Source organism: Neophocaena asiaeorientalis, unplaced genomic scaffold (assembly GCF_003031525.2).
Source record: "Neophocaena asiaeorientalis asiaeorientalis breed wild unplaced genomic scaffold, Neophocaena_asiaeorientalis_V1.1 scaffold134, whole genome shotgun sequence".
In the NCBI taxonomy this organism is placed as follows: Eukaryota; Metazoa; Chordata; class Mammalia; order Artiodactyla; family Phocoenidae; genus Neophocaena; species Neophocaena asiaeorientalis.
The window spans coordinates 23,121,283-23,138,029 of record NW_020185339.1 but is presented as its reverse complement, the minus strand read 5'-3'; the positions used below and the strand labels follow the sequence as shown (position 1 = coordinate 23,138,029).

General features: G+C 55.2%; 3 protein-coding genes across 9 annotated transcripts in view; 2 read left to right on the top strand and 1 right to left on the bottom strand.

Annotated features, from left to right (window-relative positions):
- Positions 1 to 1,334: 1,334 nt before the first annotated feature.
- GLI1 (GLI family zinc finger 1) lies at positions 1,335 to 8,452 on the top strand. Of its 3 annotated transcripts, none has more exons than XM_024737191.1 (11): positions 1,335 to 1,461; positions 1,692 to 1,784; positions 2,050 to 2,245; positions 2,500 to 2,644; positions 2,997 to 3,086; positions 3,177 to 3,314; positions 3,628 to 3,777; positions 4,398 to 4,562; positions 5,067 to 5,297; positions 5,825 to 6,092; positions 6,514 to 8,452. In XM_024737191.1, the coding sequence occupies exons 1-11, from the start codon at positions 1,362 to 1,364 to the stop codon at positions 8,256 to 8,258; spliced, it is 3,321 nt and encodes a 1,106-aa protein (XP_024592959.1). In that variant the 5' UTR covers positions 1,335 to 1,361; the 3' UTR covers positions 8,259 to 8,452. The 3 variants fall into 3 exon arrangements, with proteins under 3 accessions (XP_024592959.1, XP_024592961.1, XP_024592962.1); XM_024737193.1 differs by having other exon boundaries at positions 1,362 to 1,461; positions 5,070 to 5,297; positions 6,514 to 8,405; XM_024737194.1 differs by lacking the exon at positions 5,067 to 5,297 and having other exon boundaries at positions 1,362 to 1,461; positions 6,514 to 8,405.
- Positions 8,453 to 8,575: 123 nt separating this feature from the next.
- On the bottom strand, positions 8,576 to 15,377 carry ARHGAP9 (Rho GTPase activating protein 9). 5 transcript variants are annotated; one of them, XM_024737203.1, is made up of 17 exons: positions 15,047 to 15,377; positions 14,547 to 14,770; positions 13,354 to 13,578; positions 13,060 to 13,173; positions 12,757 to 12,861; positions 12,466 to 12,527; positions 12,247 to 12,337; positions 12,083 to 12,178; positions 11,842 to 11,940; positions 11,472 to 11,613; positions 11,262 to 11,369; positions 10,819 to 10,917; positions 10,569 to 10,646; positions 10,368 to 10,421; positions 9,980 to 10,114; positions 9,519 to 9,624; positions 8,576 to 8,880 (listed from the first exon to the last, which is right to left on the bottom strand). In XM_024737203.1, exons 1-17 carry the CDS (start codon positions 15,360 to 15,362, stop codon positions 8,709 to 8,711), a joined length of 2,226 nt encoding a protein of 741 aa, XP_024592971.1. In that variant the 5' UTR covers positions 15,363 to 15,377; the 3' UTR covers positions 8,576 to 8,708. The 5 variants fall into 5 exon arrangements, with proteins under 5 accessions (XP_024592971.1, XP_024592966.1, XP_024592968.1 ...); XM_024737198.1 differs by having other exon boundaries at positions 12,038 to 12,178; positions 15,047 to 15,362; XM_024737200.1 differs by lacking the exon at positions 14,547 to 14,770 and having other exon boundaries at positions 12,038 to 12,178; positions 15,047 to 15,069.
- MARS1 (methionyl-tRNA synthetase 1) overlaps positions 15,358 to 16,747 on the top strand; it is a 22,456-nt gene continuing 21,066 nt past the window's right edge. The window contains exon 1 of the mRNA XM_024737196.1: positions 15,358 to 16,050. The gene's annotated coding sequence lies outside the window, so the exon portion shown is untranslated. The remainder of the gene's footprint in view (positions 16,051 to 16,747) is intronic.

Genomic DNA, 16,747 nt, shown 5'->3' with positions numbered 1-16,747 from the left:
TGGGGAGCGGGGGGGAGAGGAGGGACTCTGGAAAATTGGGAGACACAGAGGATGATTCAGGGCTCCAGCAAGGGAACCCTGGAGCTCCCTGCCCCATCCTGCGCTCTCATCCACACCCCAGAAAAACTTAATTTTCTGAAGCTGGAAAAGTTGGCGAAATCTTCCTTTCACTAATGTGAAGGGGAGACGTGGGTGGGCTGTGGCACGCGTGGGTGAGGAGGGATGTCGCCCAATTTCCATCTCGGCCTCCCCTATGGCTGGGCACTGGGGCAGGAAGATGACTGAGTAGGCATGTTTGGGGGAGTCTCTTTAGTTTTGGTTCCCCCCATCCAGCTGCCAGCCAGCTGTGCCCCCCCCCAAAGTAGTGCCAAGGTCGAGTTGGGAGGTCTTGGTTGCAGGATCCGGATCTCCGCTGGTAAAGGAGGAGTTAGGAAGAGTACAGCCCAGGCTGCGGGGCTCGGGCTGGGTCATGGGGTCCGGGTTCCGCTCCCCATCTTACCCCCGCCCTCACCCTAAATCCCAGCATCCTGGGATCACCCACCGCGCCGGCCGGCCCGCTCCCAGTCGCTCTCCACCCTACCCCGCCCCACCCCACCCTCAGTCCTGGGAGACCGGAAAACCCGTGTGTGTGTCTGTATTCTCCCAAAGTTTTCCCTCACAGCCCCTTTCCTGTTCCCGCAAAACAGACCAAAAGAGTTAGGCGGGCGCCCAGATTCAAACCACCCCTGAATAACACCAGCTTCCATCCTTTGTACCCAACAGACCCTGGAGGCTCTCCTCAGAAACTTTATCCCCTTCCACACAGTTTCTGCCTTAGAGAGGAAAGGACAGATCTTCTGGGCTCCCTCCTGGCCCCGTCAGCCTCTCTGGGCTGTGGCGAGGGCTCCCTCTGCTGGACACTGGAGAGGTTGTAGACGGGCTGTCCCTAGGCAGCGAGCAACAAATGAAGAAAGGGAGAGGGGCTCAGGCTGAGCAGCCAGCCCAGTGCCTGAGGTCAGTCACTCCTCCTGAGTTCCCCCATCCCACACCCTCAAAGCTGGCCCATGGTCAGAACAAGATCACACACACACACACACACACACACACACACACACACACCCCACCCAGGCAAAGCTCCCACCCGGTTCCCACAAAGATCCCCAAGACTGCCTCTACCTCTATAGGACTTCTCTCCTTACCCTCCCCTGGCTGAGTGAAGCTCACTTCAACTTGATTTCCCATGGCAGATGTCTTGGAGGTGCTCTGCCCAGGGTTCGGCACTTGACTTAGTTATCTGACCTTCCATGTTTCTCTCCTGCCTTTATAACTTGCAGATCTCCCTTCCCCTCCTGCAGTGTCCCCACACTCTCCTCTGAGACACCATGTTCAACTCGATGACCCCACCGCCAGTCAGTAGCTATGGCGAGCCCTGCTGTCTCCGGCCCCTCCCCAGTCAGGGGGCCCCCAGCATGGGGACAGAAGGTCAGTGCGTACACCAATCCCCGGACCTTGATGACTGGCAGATCTCTCACCCAGTCCCAGGGATCCCTCGTCTATCGCCAGCCCCATGCCAGTTTCCCATATACAAAAAGATCTGAGGCCCCATGTCATTGGTGCTTGGAATATGGGATCGGGCCTTACCTCGGGTTTCAAGGTGAGACCTCATGTGTCCTCCATTCCCAACCCCCATTCCAGCTGTATCTCTTTTCTAGGACTGCCTGGTCTGCCCTTCTGCCACCAGGCCACCCTCATGTCTGGCCCCCACAGTTACGGGCCAGCCAGAGAGACCAGCAGCTGCACGGAGGGTGAGGCTTCGGGCAACATCTCTTTCCTTTCTGCCTCTTTGGGACTTGTCCTGAGGGAGAAAGTTGGAGGGCAGGGCATCTACTTTGGAAGAGGAAATGCTTGGAGATGGGATCAAGGAATCAGAGCATGATCAAGAGGTCACAGATGGGGTCAACAGGGCAGAGTCTGGTGTCATTTCTTTTGGCTGAGTGTCAGGACCCGTGGGCTGCATGCATGGGGGACATGCTCCTTTACCGTATCTATCTCCCCTGTTTCCTGCCCCAGCCCCACTGTTTCCTCCTCCCCGGAGTGCAGTCAAATTGACCAAGAAGCGGGCTCTCTCCATCTCACCTCTGTCAGACGCCAGCCTGGACCTGCAGACAGTTATCCGCACCTCACCCAGCTCCCTCGTGGCCTTCATCAACTCACGCTGTGCATCTCCGGGGGGCTCCTATGGTCACCTCTCCATCGGCACCATGAGGTGCAGACAGCCTCGGGCTAAGAGGCCCCTAAAGGCCCTACCAAATCCCATTAAAAGCCTCAAGCCCTCCAAACCACCTGACCCTATTTGAATCCTTATCACTTCAAAGGCGTGGAAGCCCTGCTCAGTACTTCCCTGGGACTGCCTCAACCACTTCCCATACCGTCTTCCAGAAACCCTCCAAAGAGCTCAAGCACTCCTGAGGCTTTCTGAGATGATAGTCCTAAGTAACTGCCTCTCCTCCTCCTCCTCAGCCCATCTCTGGGATTCTCACCCCAGATGAATCACCAAAAAGGGACCTCGCCTTCCTTCGGGGTCCAGCCCTGTGGTCCCCATGAGCCCACCCAGGGTGGGATGATGCCACATCCTCAGTCCCGGGGACCCCTCTCAACTTGCCAGGTGAGAGTCCTCATATTGTCACCTGATTTCCCTCAGTTCCTGGTAGGTGGGTGGTAGACTTTTTAGAGGAAAGGTGAATGAAGAACAGAGGATGTACAAGTTTTCAGTGCCAGAAAAATTAAGGGGTATGGGTGCTGGGATTCGCTCCTTGGGGTTGAATCAGTCTCTTCCAAATGAGATCCCACCTTTCACCCATCCCACTCACCAGTGCAGTCTAAGGAGGAAGTCTCTTCCAAACCCAGGGGTTCCAGCTGCTTGGGTGGGGGCACTCAGGGCAGGAAGACCTGGCTGGGCTCTCCCTTCTTCCTGCTCACTTCTCCCTTCACCATCCTCACCTCTGCCCTCGGGGAAGCTGAAGTCTGAGCTGGATGCGCTGCTTAGCAAGCGCCCAGAGGAGCCCTTGGAAGGTGATATGTGCAGCCCCAACTCCACGGGCACACAGGTAAAGGGGAGCGGGGAGCTTTACCTCTGCAACCTGAGCGAAACAAAAGCTGTCACCCAGGTGACACTAGAATTTTCTCTCCTACCCTAGGATCCCCTGCTGGGGATGCTGGATGGGCGGGAAGACCTGGAGAGAGAGGAGAAGCCTGAGCACGATTCTGTGTATGAGACTGACTGCCGCTGGGATGGCTGCAGTCAGGAATTCGACTCCCAGGAGCAGCTGGTGCATGTGAGCCGCAGGGGGTAACAGGAGTGCTGGCTGGAGCCTGTAGGACGTTCTGGGTGGGACATGGTGGAATCAGGCTAAGGGCAGGAGGTCAGAGGTTGGGTGCCCAGTGGGTAGGCAGAAATTCAGGAGGTGTAGCTTTGTTTCAGAAACTTGGAAGAACGGAGCTGTGGGCTATGATGTTCTTCCTGCCTCTTCTTCCCCCATGATGGGAAGCCATGGAGGGATATGGTGGGGTGGGGAGGTCCAGGGAAGGTCTGTTGTGGATCTCAGGGGCATAGGGAACCGCAGAGAACCTCCGCATCTTCTCCCTCAGCACATCAACAGCGAGCACATCCACGGAGAGCGGAAGGAGTTTGTGTGCCATTGGGGGGGCTGCTCCAGGGAGCTGAGGCCCTTCAAAGCCCAGTACATGCTGGTGGTGCACATGCGCAGACACACAGGCGAGAAGCCACATAAGTGCACGGTGAGGCACCCCCTCCCCAAGCTCAGGGTTCCTTTCTAAATCGGGGCTCCCCACCAAGGCAGGGCCCAGTCTGACTTTTGCCTTCATAGGTCCCTTCCTCCATAAACAAATATTCAAAAATTGTATTTTATGACTAGGTTGGTATGAAGATGAACATATTGATATTATATATTAGAACACTTTCTTGGACCTAAAAGCTAATTTTTCCCCTTGTTTTTAAAAGAAATTAAAACATTTTTGTGGGCCCCTAGAAGTACAGTGGGCCCTAGGCACTGGGTCTGGAACTCTGCCTAATGGGGAAGTCCTTCACTGAGGACACACACTCCCCGGATGACCCCTCCTAAGACAGTCCGGGCTCCCCATGCAGGAGACGTGCCCTGGTTTGACCAGGGGCTGCTCGCTGCCTCAGCTCCATGTCCCTGCAGGCCGAGTTCCTCCAGCTACTTCTGTTCCCCCAGCTCTTGCCTGCCCTTGTCCCTGAATTTGGGGAATTCTGAAGCCCCAGTGCTCTCCCATCCTGAGTTATATTCTCTGATGTATGTCCCTTTTGAGATTCAGGGTTCCACTAATCTCCATGTCCTTCTGTCTGAGAGCGATCCTTTGACCCCCATGTCCCCTAGTTTGAGGGATGCCGGAAGTCATACTCACGCCTGGAAAATCTGAAGACACATCTGCGGTCACACACGGGTGAGAAGCCATACATGTGTGAACACGAGGGCTGCAGTAAAGCCTTCAGCAATGCCAGTGACCGAGCCAAGCACCAGAATCGGACCCACTCCAATGAGGTGAATGCCCCACTCAAGAGACCCTCCCCACTTAAAGAAGCCACCTACTGGGGAGGTTCCCCCATAAGAAATCCCTTAGCCCAGCACCCACTCCACAGAGGTGAGTTCCCCCTATCCCCGACCCATATAATTCACCTGAAGAAGGTCTTTCTGAAACCAAGAATTTCCACTTACCACCCCTCCTCTAACCAGCCAAAGGGCTAAACTAAAACAGACACATTCTAACTAGAAGAGACCCCCTGGTCCCTTCAACCCCTGAATTTATGAGGACTCACAGACCTGGCTTCACCCCCTCATCTTTCCCAGGCCTGGGCTGTCAGTTTTCCTAATCTTCCCCTTGATCCTTTCATCCTTTACTCCAAGGGCCCTACTCTCCTTATTTCCTTGGGTGCTATGCATTCTCCCTGACCCCCCTCGTCCTCACTTACCACCACTTTTTCCCATTTCTTCTGAATTCTCCCGCTTTGATCCTTTTGCCTGCTGTCTTCACTCTCCATTCAACAGAAGCCCTATGTGTGTAAGCTCCCTGGCTGCACCAAACGTTACACAGATCCCAGCTCGCTCCGGAAACATGTCAAGACAGTGCATGGTCCTGACGCCCACGTGACCAAGCGGCACCGAGGAGATGGCCCCCTGCCCCGGGCACCAGCTCTTTCCACAGTGGAGCCCAAGAGGGAGCGGGACGGAGGCCCCATCAGGGAGGAAAGCAGACTGGCTGTGCCGGAGGGTGCCATGGTGAGGCAACCCCCTGCCTCCATACCCCCGCCTGCCCTGCCGACATCTTTCCAGTCCCCTCCCAACTGGTCCATTGCCTCCTGTGCAAATCTCTCTTCTGTGGCCGGTCCCCCAGTCTCTTATCCAAGTTTTGCTCCTTGGGCTACCTCAGATCTAGGGATTTTAGTGTAATTAATTATTTCATGGGTTCAACAAACTCATATATAGGAATTAGTATATTATTTTAGGCCTTGTGCCTGTATAATTTCACGTACTCCTCACAACAACTTCATGAGAAAGGAACTTACTCTCCCCATTTTCAGATAAGGAAACTCAGGCATAGAGAAATTGTTCAAGGTCATAGAGCCCAAATTTGAGTCAAGGTAGTCTAGGCTCTTCTCATCACCTTTTGCCCTCGTCTTTCACTTGCTCAGCCCTCTCTATACCCTCAGGCAGTCACTGGGACACAGGCTTTAGCCACTCACCAAGTTCAGGGAACTGTGGGGAAGGGGGATAGGTGCCACCCTTAGCCCTCATCTTCCCCACAGAAGCCACAGCCAAGCCCTGGGGCCCAGTCGTCCTGCAGCAGTGACCACTCCCCAGCAGGCAGCGCAGCCAATACAGACAGTGGTGTGGAAATGACTGGAAATGCAGGGGGCAGCACTGAGGACCTGTCTAGCTTGGACGAGGGGCCTTGCATTGCTGGCACCGGTCTGTCTACTCTTCGCCGCCTTGAGAACCTTAGGCTGGACCAGCTACACCAATTCCGACCAACAGGGCCCCGGGGCCTCAAACTGCCCAGCTTGACCCACACCGGTGAGAGATGGGTGTTGGGGGTGGTTGCTAGGCTGGGACCTGGACCTTCCCTGGGGTTGGAAGGAGGACTTCACCCTTCAGGGCTGCTATACAGCTCCTTTGTACAATTAGAAAAACGTCCTCCCTCCTCAAGACGCTTTCCTTCCATCTATCAGAAAATTGTTGTGACATACAAAGTCTACGATGCAAATGCGGTCCCCTATGATTGTGCAGTGTACAGCCTGTAGGACTGTTCACAGCGACCCTGAATCCCTGGTGACCCAGAAGCAGAAAGGGCATGGGTGAAGGAGGAGACAAAACTGAGTGGTTAGAGTTAAGGAGCCTTCCTTGGGATTCCAGGACAAGGCTATCCCTTGGGGGAGGCAGGGTGAGACTCAGAGGGCTCCCTGGCCCCCCGGCCTTTTCTACCTATCACTTGCAGGCACTCCTGGGTCTCGCCGTCTGGGCCCCCCAGTATCTCTTGACCGCCGCAGCAGCAGCTCCAGCAGCGTCAGCTCAGCCTATACTGTCAGCCGCCGCTCCTCCCTGGCTTCCCCTTTCCCCCCTGGTTCCCCACCAGAGAACGGGGCATCCTCTCTGCCTGGCCTCACGCCTGCCCAGCACTACCTGCTCCGGGCAAGATACGCTTCAGCCAGGGGAGGTGGTACCCCACCCACTGCAGCACCCAGCCTGGATCGGATGGGGGGTCTTCCTGCACCTCCCTGGAGAAGCCGAGCCGAGTATCCAGGATACAGCCCCAATGCAGGGGTCACCCGGAGGGCCAGTGACCCAGCCCGGTCTGCAGACCGCCCTGCCCCAGCCAGAGTCCAGCGGTTCAAGAGCTTGGGTTGTGTCCACACACCCCCCACAGTGGCAGGAGGAGGACGGAACTTTGATCCCCAACTCCCAACCTCTGTCTACTCCCCACAGCCCCCCAGCATCACTGAGAATGTCGCCATGGATACCAGAGGGCTACGGGAGGAGCCAGAGGTTGGGACCTCCATGATGGGCAGTGGTCTGAACCCCTATATGGACTTCCCGCCTGCTGATACTCTGGGATATGGGGGACCTGAGGGGGCAGCAGCTGAGCCTTATGGAGCTAGAGGTCCAGGCTCCCTGCCTCTTGGGCCTGGTCCGCCTACCAACTACGGCCCCAACCCCTGTCCCCAGCAGGTCTCCTATCCTGAACCCACCCCAGAAACATGGGGCGAGTTCCCTTCCCACTCTGGGTTGTACCCAGGCCCCAAGCCTCCAGCTGGGGCCTACGGCCAGTGTCCTCGTCTTGAACATTATGGACAAGTGCAGGTGAAGCCGGAACAGGGGTGTCCAGTGGGTTCTGACTCCACAGGACTGGCACCCTGCCTCAATGCCCACCCCAGTGAGGGGCCTCCACGCTCACAGCCTCTATTCTCCCACTACCCCCAGCCTCCCCCTCCCCAGTATCCCCAGTCAGGCACCTATACCCAGCCACCTCCCGATTACCTTCCTTCAGAACCCAGGCCCAGCCTGGATTTTGAGTCCCCTACTCATTCTACAGGACAGCTCAAGGCGCAGCTTGTGTGTAATTACGTTCAGTCTCAACAGGAGCTGATGTGGGAGGGAGGGGGCAGGGGAGATCCCCCAGTCCAGGACCCTCTCTACCAGAGTCCCAAGTTTCTGGGGGGTTCCCAGGTTAGCCTGAGCCCTGCCAAGGCACAAGTGGCCACATATGGACCTGGCTTTGTACCTAACTTGCCCAATCACAAGTCAGGCTCCTATCCTACCCCTTCACCATGCCATGAAAATTTTGCAGTAGGGGCAAACAAGGCTTCCCATAGGGCAGCAGCACCACCCCGACTTCTGCCCCCACTACCCACTTGCTATGGGCCCCTCAAGGCAGGGGGCACCAACCCCAGCTGTGGCCATCCTGAGGTGGGCAGGCTGGGAGGGGGCCCAGCCTTGTACCCTCCTCCTGAGGGGCAGGTGTGTAACCCTCTGGACTCTCTTGATCTCGACAACACTCAGCTGGACTTTGTGGCTATTCTGGATGAGCCCCAGGGGCTGAGTCCTCCCCCCTCCCATGATCAGAGGGACAGCTCTGAACATACCCCACCTCCTTCTGGGACCCCCAACATGGCTGTGGGCAACATGAGTGTCTTACTGGGATCCCTGCCTGGGGAGACACAGTTCCTCAACTCTAGTGCTTAAGGAGTGGGGAATCACAGATCCACATTTCCTAAGGGGTTTCCATCCCTACAAAGAAGTCAGGAGGAGGAGCCATAGCCCCCTGGAATACCCCAGGGATGGGAGGTATGGGCTGGGGCTGTACACAGTCTAACTATATTTGGGGAGGAATTTGATAATGACACTGTTTCCTGATAATAAAGGAACTGCATCAGAAAGAGCCCTGCTTTATATGTTATCTTGGGGGAGGGGTGATGACAGGGAACTAGAGAAGCAGGGGTTAATCCATCCACTTCCCTCTTTAGAGAAGCTTCCTCACCCTTTCCCAACCCCTCAGGTCAGACTCACAAAGATGGAGACAGTCATCAGGTAGACACAGGATTTAAAGGGATATCCTCAAAGCAGAACAACCCCCACCAAAGGCTATCCAACAGAAATCACCGGAAACACATTTTCTCTTCTACCTTGCCCCAGTCAGCGGAAGAGGCTGGTGTAGTCAGTGAGCATCAGCTGGACGAGCTGCCCAGGGTAGAGGGCATGGGCCGCTGGGTCAGATGTCTCCTGCTCCGGTCGAAATAGGGTTGGTCCAAACACAATTCCCAGGTTGTGGGAGGTCATGCGGTTCTTGTCTGAGTGTGCTATCACCCTGTGGGCAAAGGCCAAGAGACAGGGCCATAGGGCAGCAGCCTTGCCACTGCAAATAAATCTAACCCTTCAGAGGTTTGAGGAAGAGTTCACTTTGGGATCCCTCCATGCGGTGGCTGAAGAAAATCAATCAAGGAGAGAGCCTCCAGGGGGACGGAGATGAAATCAATGGAGAAGCCTTCAGGATACAACTTGAAGATACAACCTAGGATACACCCACCTCTTCCCAACTTCAGAAACTGCCCCTAGAATCCTCTCTGCTCACAATTTGGGAGGTTTTAATTCAAATGGCTATGCTCTCTCAGAGGTCACTGCCCAGGCCCAACTCCACCAAATAAGTCATCCCTACTGTCCCAGTGAAAGACGAAGAAGCAGAGGGAAGGGAGAGGGTGAGATTTTCCTTATTTCTCTTGCAGCATCCCTGGGCTTGTCTTGGTCCCCAGTTCCCCATTTGATGCTGACTGAGCAAAAAGGCTTTGACTCTGGTGATATGTGCTCTGCACAGAGGTTGCTTATTTCCTCCATCACCCACTAAACTTAGGTGTTTCCCTACCTTCACCCCATCTGAACACAGAGTCCCAGCTGCAGGCCCCATCCCACCCTCTCCCAACATGAACAAAGATGTTCAGTCTTCCTGACCTGCATAAATGCTCCAGGAGGTACTGTAGAGTGTCATGGTTGGGCTTCGGCATTGAGCTTATTAATTCTTGTATTTGAGAGAGGCGCTGTTCTGATTCAGAGAGTGCTAGAGAGAGAGTGATGGGAAGGGCATGGGAGTGAGGTTAGGGAAGGCGCTAGGGCAGGGTGGGTAAACTCACTACTCTTTCCCTTGCTCGGTGAAGACATCATTAATCTATCACAGCTTTCTTTCTTGCTGAGCCCAACTGCAACCTTAGAATTCTTTTAAACTCAGCCCTCTAAACACTCACCAAAACAACAACTGGAGTTGGCACATTAGTTCAAAGTTATTTTCCATCTCTGTGCTCAGGATGGGACAGAAGCGTATAAGGGAACCTCTACTCTATTCTTTATCACTCATGCTCCCCCCACTTCCCCTCCACCCCATATCAAGGGTATTGCCCAAAGCTCCCATCCTTTACCAAGGGCAGCACGAAAATGGGGCAGCAGCAGTGGGGGCACCAGAGGCTGGGGTAGCTCCCTGAGAAAAAGCTTCAGGGCTCCAGTGATCACATGAATGTCATCCCACTCAGCACTGTCCAAATCTAATCGGCCTTCTGGAAGGAGAAGGAGGTACAGAGGGGCTCAGAAATGGCCAGAGGGACCCAGAAACTGAGAGATCAGGAGTTTGGGAAAAGAAAAGATTCAGTTAAGGCAGACCACAGGAATGCCTAAGGGGTCCACAGTGGGGCAAGACGGCAGAAATCAGGATGGGGACAACCCCCCAGAAGCAGGACACGGGGGAATCCACGGGGAGCAGGGATGATGTGGGTGACTTTTAAGGGTCTGAGGGGCCCTCCATGTAAGTACCTTGTCCTGGCTGTTCTGGGAACACGTATCTCCCATCGGAGGTGATCGCCCGCTCTGCAACATGTATAAGAAGAGATCAAGCACAAAGACATGTAGCTCAAGACAGAAGACGTCCCTTTTCTGCCAGCTCCCTCACTCAGAACCACCTGTGATTCTGATACATGAAGTTCTTAGTACCACACCTGCCCAGAGCCACCTCACCTCTGTCCACCAAGAAGCGAAGTTTCTGGACCACTGCCAAGTTCCCGCTCACCCGGTAAATGCCGTCCACATTTAGACCTAGGAGATAAGGCCGGGAGCAGATAAGGATTCGTGCTCTAAAGTGTGTGCTGGTGAGGGATCTGAGGGTAGAGTGAAAAAAGGGCAGAAGGAAGACTAGGATGGGAGAGGTGGGGAGTTCTGGGCCTTGGCCTGTTAGAAGGGGAGATTCTGGGGTCTCTGGGAAAGTGACCTCTCTTATCCACAGCAGCAACGCAGAGCCGCACAAAGCTGGGCACAGTGTCCCCTTCCCGCTGGCACAGTGATTCCAACTGGCAGCCGAACACCTGGTCTGGGGAGGCACAGAGTGAGGTGGGAAGCCAGTGACAGCGTCACCCATGAAAGCTCTTTCTAGCACGGGTCTTCGCCCCAAAGTTGGGCTGGCTCTCCTGCCTGCCTGTTCCAGGTCTGGGCAAGGAAGTATACCCCCTCCCCCCAACAATCAGCTGCAGGGGGGAAAAGCAGTGGTCTCAGAAGTCTGCTGATCTAGTTCTGGGAAGCTCTATTCTGAGCCTCGCTGAAGTTTTCTCATCCATGAAATGGGCTGATGCCGAGATCCGGAATGTAAATAAAAGTGCTTGCAAAAACACTAAAGCAGGCACGAAGAAGGGCGTTAGGTGGCCCAACCCATCTCACCTCGGAGCAGACCCCGCTCCTGCAGGGTTTGCAAGGGCGGTCTCTTTGCGATAAGCCGCTTTAGTTTGTTTCGTACCCGGTTCTGCTCAGCTCCTTCCGGACACCGACCTGCGGAAGCAAGTGGAATCTGAGCATGAGAGCAGCCGCGACTGGGGCTCCGAGGAGCGGGGAAAAGCCCCCAGACCCCGCCCACCAGGCCTGCCCCTTAACTGGAGCTCCGACGGCTGCTGATCCGCAGCAGTGACTTGGACACCGGCTCGGACTCTACTTCTTCGTCCTCCCCCGCGCTCAGTTCCCCCAGCTCCGCAGGTCCCGAACCGGACAGACGCAGCTCCAGGGGGTTTTCTCGATCCTATATCCACACAGCAAGATGGGCTGAATCAGAGGTTGGAAGAGAGCTAGGAGAGAAATCTGCACCCCCCTTGCCGGCTGCTGGGGTCCCACACATCCCAGGCCCACCCCAGGGCTCTAGCTGCCACCTTGTCCCTCACCACCCCACATCCTACAGTTCCTTCTCCACTCCTTCTGCCCGTCCGAGCCTCTCCCGGGTCACTGTCCCGCCACCTCCCACCCATCTCACCAGGCGCTCGATGACCGCCCGCAGTGCGCAGTGCCAGGCGCGTAGCTCGGCCTCCTGGTCTGACTGCAGCAGGAACTCGTGGCCAGGGACCGTGCGGATCTGAGGGGCCCGCGGGGAAAGGGCTTGAGTCAGCGGGAAGGAGCATAAAGAGCAGGGAGGCCCAGCGGGAGACCCGTGACGGAAACTGGGGGCGCACCCTCGGGCCGGGCGGGGCTTCGGGGATGAGCGGGAGAGCGCTCACGTGTAGGACGTTGCGGCGGCTGGACAGCTGGCGGCCATGGGCCAGGGCGGCCCCGCGCAGGTCGACGCTGCTTTCGGGTCGGCTACCCGCTGGTCCCTGGCGATCCGGGGAGAAACTGAGGCCGACCCCTCGTGCCCCCCGCTGCTCCCCTCCCTCACACTCACCCAGACGGTGCAGGGGGCGGTCGGCGGTGGCTCTCGGTAGAACACCAGGCTGTTACCCGCTAGTACTACCCAAGATGGGCCCCAGTTCTTCCTGCAGGGGCGGCGGGGTCAGTGATAATAGTGCAGAGGTCATTTACATTCGCGTCCGCGAGGGCCCAACACTTGGCGCTACCCGCGGAATCCGACAGTCCCCGCCCCTGCTGTGTTCCCAGTTCTCACCGGAGCTTGCGGCCGCCCTGGGCGATCTTCGTCATGTTGAGCATGCCCGACCTTTCCACCTCCTGGCAAGAGGAAGGAAAGGTACAATAAGCCACCCAGAGCCCCCCACAGTCACCATGGTTTTCCCCAGGGGATCTCCCAGGAGTGAGGTCCTTTACAGTTGAGCGGGCGGTGCTCGGTAAGAGAGGATACCCAGAGAACGCTCTGAAAGAGGAAGACCTTTCTGAAGGAGCAAGAACTGGGGGCTGGGCAGGGAGGATCTTCGCGTTCACAAGGAAACGGGAGACTTACATGGGGGTCGTCCAGGACCTGCGGCAGCGGCCGAGGGGACTGCAGAGCTGAAGGCTGGTCTGAGGGGTCGAGCTGGGAGGCGAGTCTGCAGAGGGAGGGTGAATCCTGGGGGAGGGGATTGGAGAAACAGGTGGAGGAAACTTTAACTTCGGAGTCCCTGGCTGTAGGGGGAAGAGGGGTGCGGATGTGGGGGTGTGAGTCAGGGGGTGTGGTGGGGTACTGAAGAAGAATGTCTTGCATAAAAGAGAAAGTCTAAAACGATGGCTTTTCCTGCATGTGACCAGGATGGGGGAGGGATCTCACCTGGGAGTCGAAAAGTCCTGGCGTCCCTGTGCCAGATTCTGAGTCCTTTGCCTGAGGTTGCAGGACACCGTTGTCCTTATTCATGGTCTGTGGCCCCTCCATGGAGCCAGGGTTCTGGGGAGAGGGAAAGGCAAAACTCCATCCAGATGCCACCTCAATAGGCTCTCGACACCCTTCTTAACAATTTTTTGATTTGTCTGATCTTCTGAGAGTCCCAGTGAGAAAACATACTACTTTGGGGATCAGTAGGGGAAAGAAGGAGATTGAAGGGACAAGCAGGAGGGAAGGTCTCACCATCTCTCGGGTACGAGTGTGGCGTGGAGGCTTCCAGGATTTGCAGCCAGTCAGCGAATTTATGTAGAAGCAGCGTCCAAAGTTGGGGTCCAAGTGCTGCTCCCAGGCATCCAGCCTCTGCAGCGGGGGACATGCAGGGCTTGTGGGTGGGGACCGGGGACAGCGGCGAAGGTCCACCAGGTTGCAGTACACAGGGGGCTCTGACATGAAGGTCTGGGGTCTTGCCTGCAAGGAAAGGGGGAAGAAAGAGGTAGTTATTCTACCTGTTCCCCTCCCTGATCTTCTCTCTCCTAACCATCTCCTCCTCTCTCCCCCACCATTTTCTCACCACCACCTCCTGGCTGGGGTGACCCAGGTACTGAGGAAGAAACCCTAGTCTCCTGCAGCTGTTTTTTTTCTTTGGTTTTTTTTTTTTTTTTTTTTGACTCCCTCCCTCACAGTCTTTGCTTTTCTCCTCACTTCCTGTTGCCAACTTCCCTCCTCCCCCACCCCACCCCCACCAGAGGACCTCAGGAAAGGGGAACAGGCTTTCCGTGTGTATGGAGGGAGGGGTCGAGAGGAGCGTCCCACCCTCACATCCTCCAGAGTAAAAGGAGACAGAGAGGGGTCAGAGGCCCCTGCTAGCGGAGTGTGAGAGAGGAGGGGCCATTTTTCACCCACTAGTAAGTAAGAGAGAGGGGAGGGGCTGAATCTTCAGGAAGATCAAGGGAGTTCCATCTCTAGAGGAAACTTGCCGGTGACCTGAGCTAGCAAGACAGGACACCGCAAAAAACCCTGCCCTGGGCCAGGAGTCAAGAGGCTGAGAGACAAAAGCAAAGCTAAGCTGGCCTTTCAGTCCCTCTATCATTTTGCAGGTTCCACGTACCCTCAGGATCTTTGCTACTTGCTGCCCCTCAGCTAGAATTCCTTCTCATCTCCTCATTTGTTTCAGGGCTGTCTCTCCTTATTCAGATTCAACTAAATGTCATTTCCTCGGAGATGCATTCCTAGACCACTGCATTCATCCTCCACCACATTTAGCTTCATGGTAGTGCTTATTAGTACCAAGGGCTATCTTATTTATGTGTTCATCATCCCCATGGGAATCCCTTGAGGGCAGAGATTCTGTCTGTCCTGTTTGCTAATGTGCCTACAACTAAGCCCAGCAGTAAATGTCTGTTGACTGACTGCTCAGAAGAAGCACTATGACTCACCATGTTCACATCGGCTTCTGTCAGCAAGTCTTCCTGGGAAAGGGACCTTCTACTTGGTCCTTCCTGGAAGGGCTGCAGGAGGCTTGGCCTCAAGTTGCTAACACTGATACTTCTACACATTTTAGGGGGAAGAGGAGGAGGCTGCTCAGATGTAGCCTGGGCTCTGCCTGGGGTTTCCTGACACAGGTGCATCTCCTCCAGGGAGCCAGGAAGTAACTTTGGCCCTGGAAACAGAAAAATGGGAAGAGTTGGGGGCAGGGTCCCCCCATGGGTCTTGGCTTGGGTCCCTGATCTTGGGGGCTCACAGGGAAGACAAGAGCAGGTAGAAAATTACATGAGATGTAGAAGGCTTGAGACTAGGAAGGAGAGGCGATAGGGACACCATGGTGGGGATGAGGGGTAGGAGTAGAGGATTAGCAAAAGCTTCAGAGAAGGGGATCTTTCCAATAATTCCCAGAAGCCAGGGAGGTAGGAAGGTGACGGGGGGAGGACTTACTCACCAGGAGTCCAGAGGGATTGGTGGGGGGTGACTGTTGTTGGGCTCTGGGAAGGGCTGAAGTCCTCTGTCACGTAGGCAGCTGGGATGAAGATGGGGCGAGAGGTGGAGGGTGTTCCCAGGCGCCTTACCAACCACCAGTCTGAGTTGGTCTTTTGAAGCAGTAGGAACCTGTCCCCTTCAGCCAGAGACACCTGCCGGCCATCTGCCCCAGTGTAAGTGAAGGCATACAGGGCACAGAGCTGGGATCCCTGAGAAGCGCTCCGGGTCCCCAGCCCTAGGTTTCCCCGGGTACTTGGCCACCACCCGCTCGATAGCATTGTTGCCGGTACTGTCACCTATGGGAAAAAGGGGTGAGGGAGATCCAGAAAAGGATAGGAGTGGCTGCTTGCAGGCAGAGAGACATGGTTCTAAGAGCAGTGTGGGGTAGAGGGGAAGAATAGAAAGCCTGGGGTAAGAGGAGAGGGTAAGGCAGAGGGCCTGAGTGGGGGTCAGTAAGAGGTTTTGGGGGCTGAGAAGTCCTGGCTGATGTGACTAATGAGGAAGTATGTAAGTAAGGTGACAGAGGATGTGGTCAGCAGGGCTTCGAGACCAGCAAGGCAGGAAATCAGAGGAGGGGGTCTAGCTGGGTGATTTTCCTCCAAGTACCTTCTGGGGCCAATCAGAAGATCCAGGGACAAGAGGAGCTGGTCCTGGGTGGTGGTGGGACTCTTGAGCTGGACACAAGAAGATGAGGAGAAAGAATCAGGTCTGAGACAGAACACAGGCAAAGAGACAGGAGTTAATGAATGACAAAGATACAAAAATGTGTGACTCTTTATTAAATTTACACAAGCACCAATGTTTCTATTGCCAATCACCTCAGACCTAAAACTGCGTGCTTCCTGTGCAGATTCAGCAAAACACAAAGACAGAGAAACAGAGTGCCAGAGAAATACTAAGACCAAGTTGGAGAGAAAGAGAAAGTGGCTGGGAGAAACACAGAGGGGTTCCGAGTTTGAAGAAGAGGTGAAAATACCATCCTCTCAATTTAGGATGTGTTTTGGGGAGCTGAGCAGCCTTGATATGATCGTCTGTACATAAGCCTCTTGGGTGGGACCATACTTTAGTGTGTGGGTTCATTCATTCATGCTCTTAACAAGGATTGGCTGAGCACCTCCTGCGTGAAAAGAACAGTGTCAGCTACTGGAGATAAGAGAAGGGAAGGAGATAGACATAGCCCTTGCCTTCTTGAAGCTTAAAGACAGATCTTAACTGATGACATAATAAATTTATTAATTACAATTGAATCAGAGACTATGGACAAGTAGTACAGGATGCTTTGACAGCTTATGGGGGTGAATGGGGGACTAACGTTAGCTTCTCCCTGGTGGAAGGTGGGAACTGACCTCTGCTGTCGGTTGCCAGAGCTTTAAACCCCACGCCTGTGCTTCCTCCTTACCTGACCACGCCTCATTTCCCCTTCTCTCAGTCTCTCCACTTCGAGATGTGAGGATTTCTGTCTGGCTTTGGAGATGTTGGGTAGGGAGTGCCCCACCCCCTTGGTGACATCAGAGAGCCAGCTCTCCTCCCGACACATGATTTGAGGCCTTGAGGCCCGGGCTGCCAGTATTGGGATTCTGTCTCAGTGATGTCTTCCTTAGTTTGCTCTGTTTTCAACTTGTGGAGAACCTTACCTCTCAACTCTCCCTTTCCACTTCCAAAA

What these genes read in the sequence shown, in the direction of transcription:
- GLI1 (XM_024737191.1), top strand. Translation starts at nt 1,362, where the DNA reads ATGTTCAACTCGATGACCCCACCGCCAGTCAGTAGCTATGGCGAGCCC. An exon ending in CCCCAGCATGGGGACAGAAG is followed by an intron (nt 1,462 to 1,691) that starts GTCAGTGCGTAC and finishes TCTCTTTTCTAG; the next exon opens with GACTGCCTGGTCTGCCCTTC. An exon ending in CCCAGGAGCAGCTGGTGCAT is followed by an intron (nt 3,315 to 3,627) that starts GTGAGCCGCAGG and finishes CTTCTCCCTCAG; the next exon opens with CACATCAACAGCGAGCACAT.
- ARHGAP9 (XM_024737198.1), bottom strand. Translation starts at nt 15,362, where the DNA reads ATGCTATCGAGCGGGTGGTGGCCAAGTACCCGGGGAAACCTAGGGCTG. An exon ending in ACACTCGTACCCGAGAGATG is followed by an intron (nt 13,174 to 13,353) that starts GTGAGACCTTCC and finishes CCCTCTCCCCAG; the next exon opens with AACCCTGGCTCCATGGAGGG. An exon ending in CCATTTTCGTGCTGCCCTTG is followed by an intron (nt 9,625 to 9,979) that starts GTAAAGGATGGG and finishes CTCTCTCTCTAG; the next exon opens with CACTCTCTGAATCAGAACAG.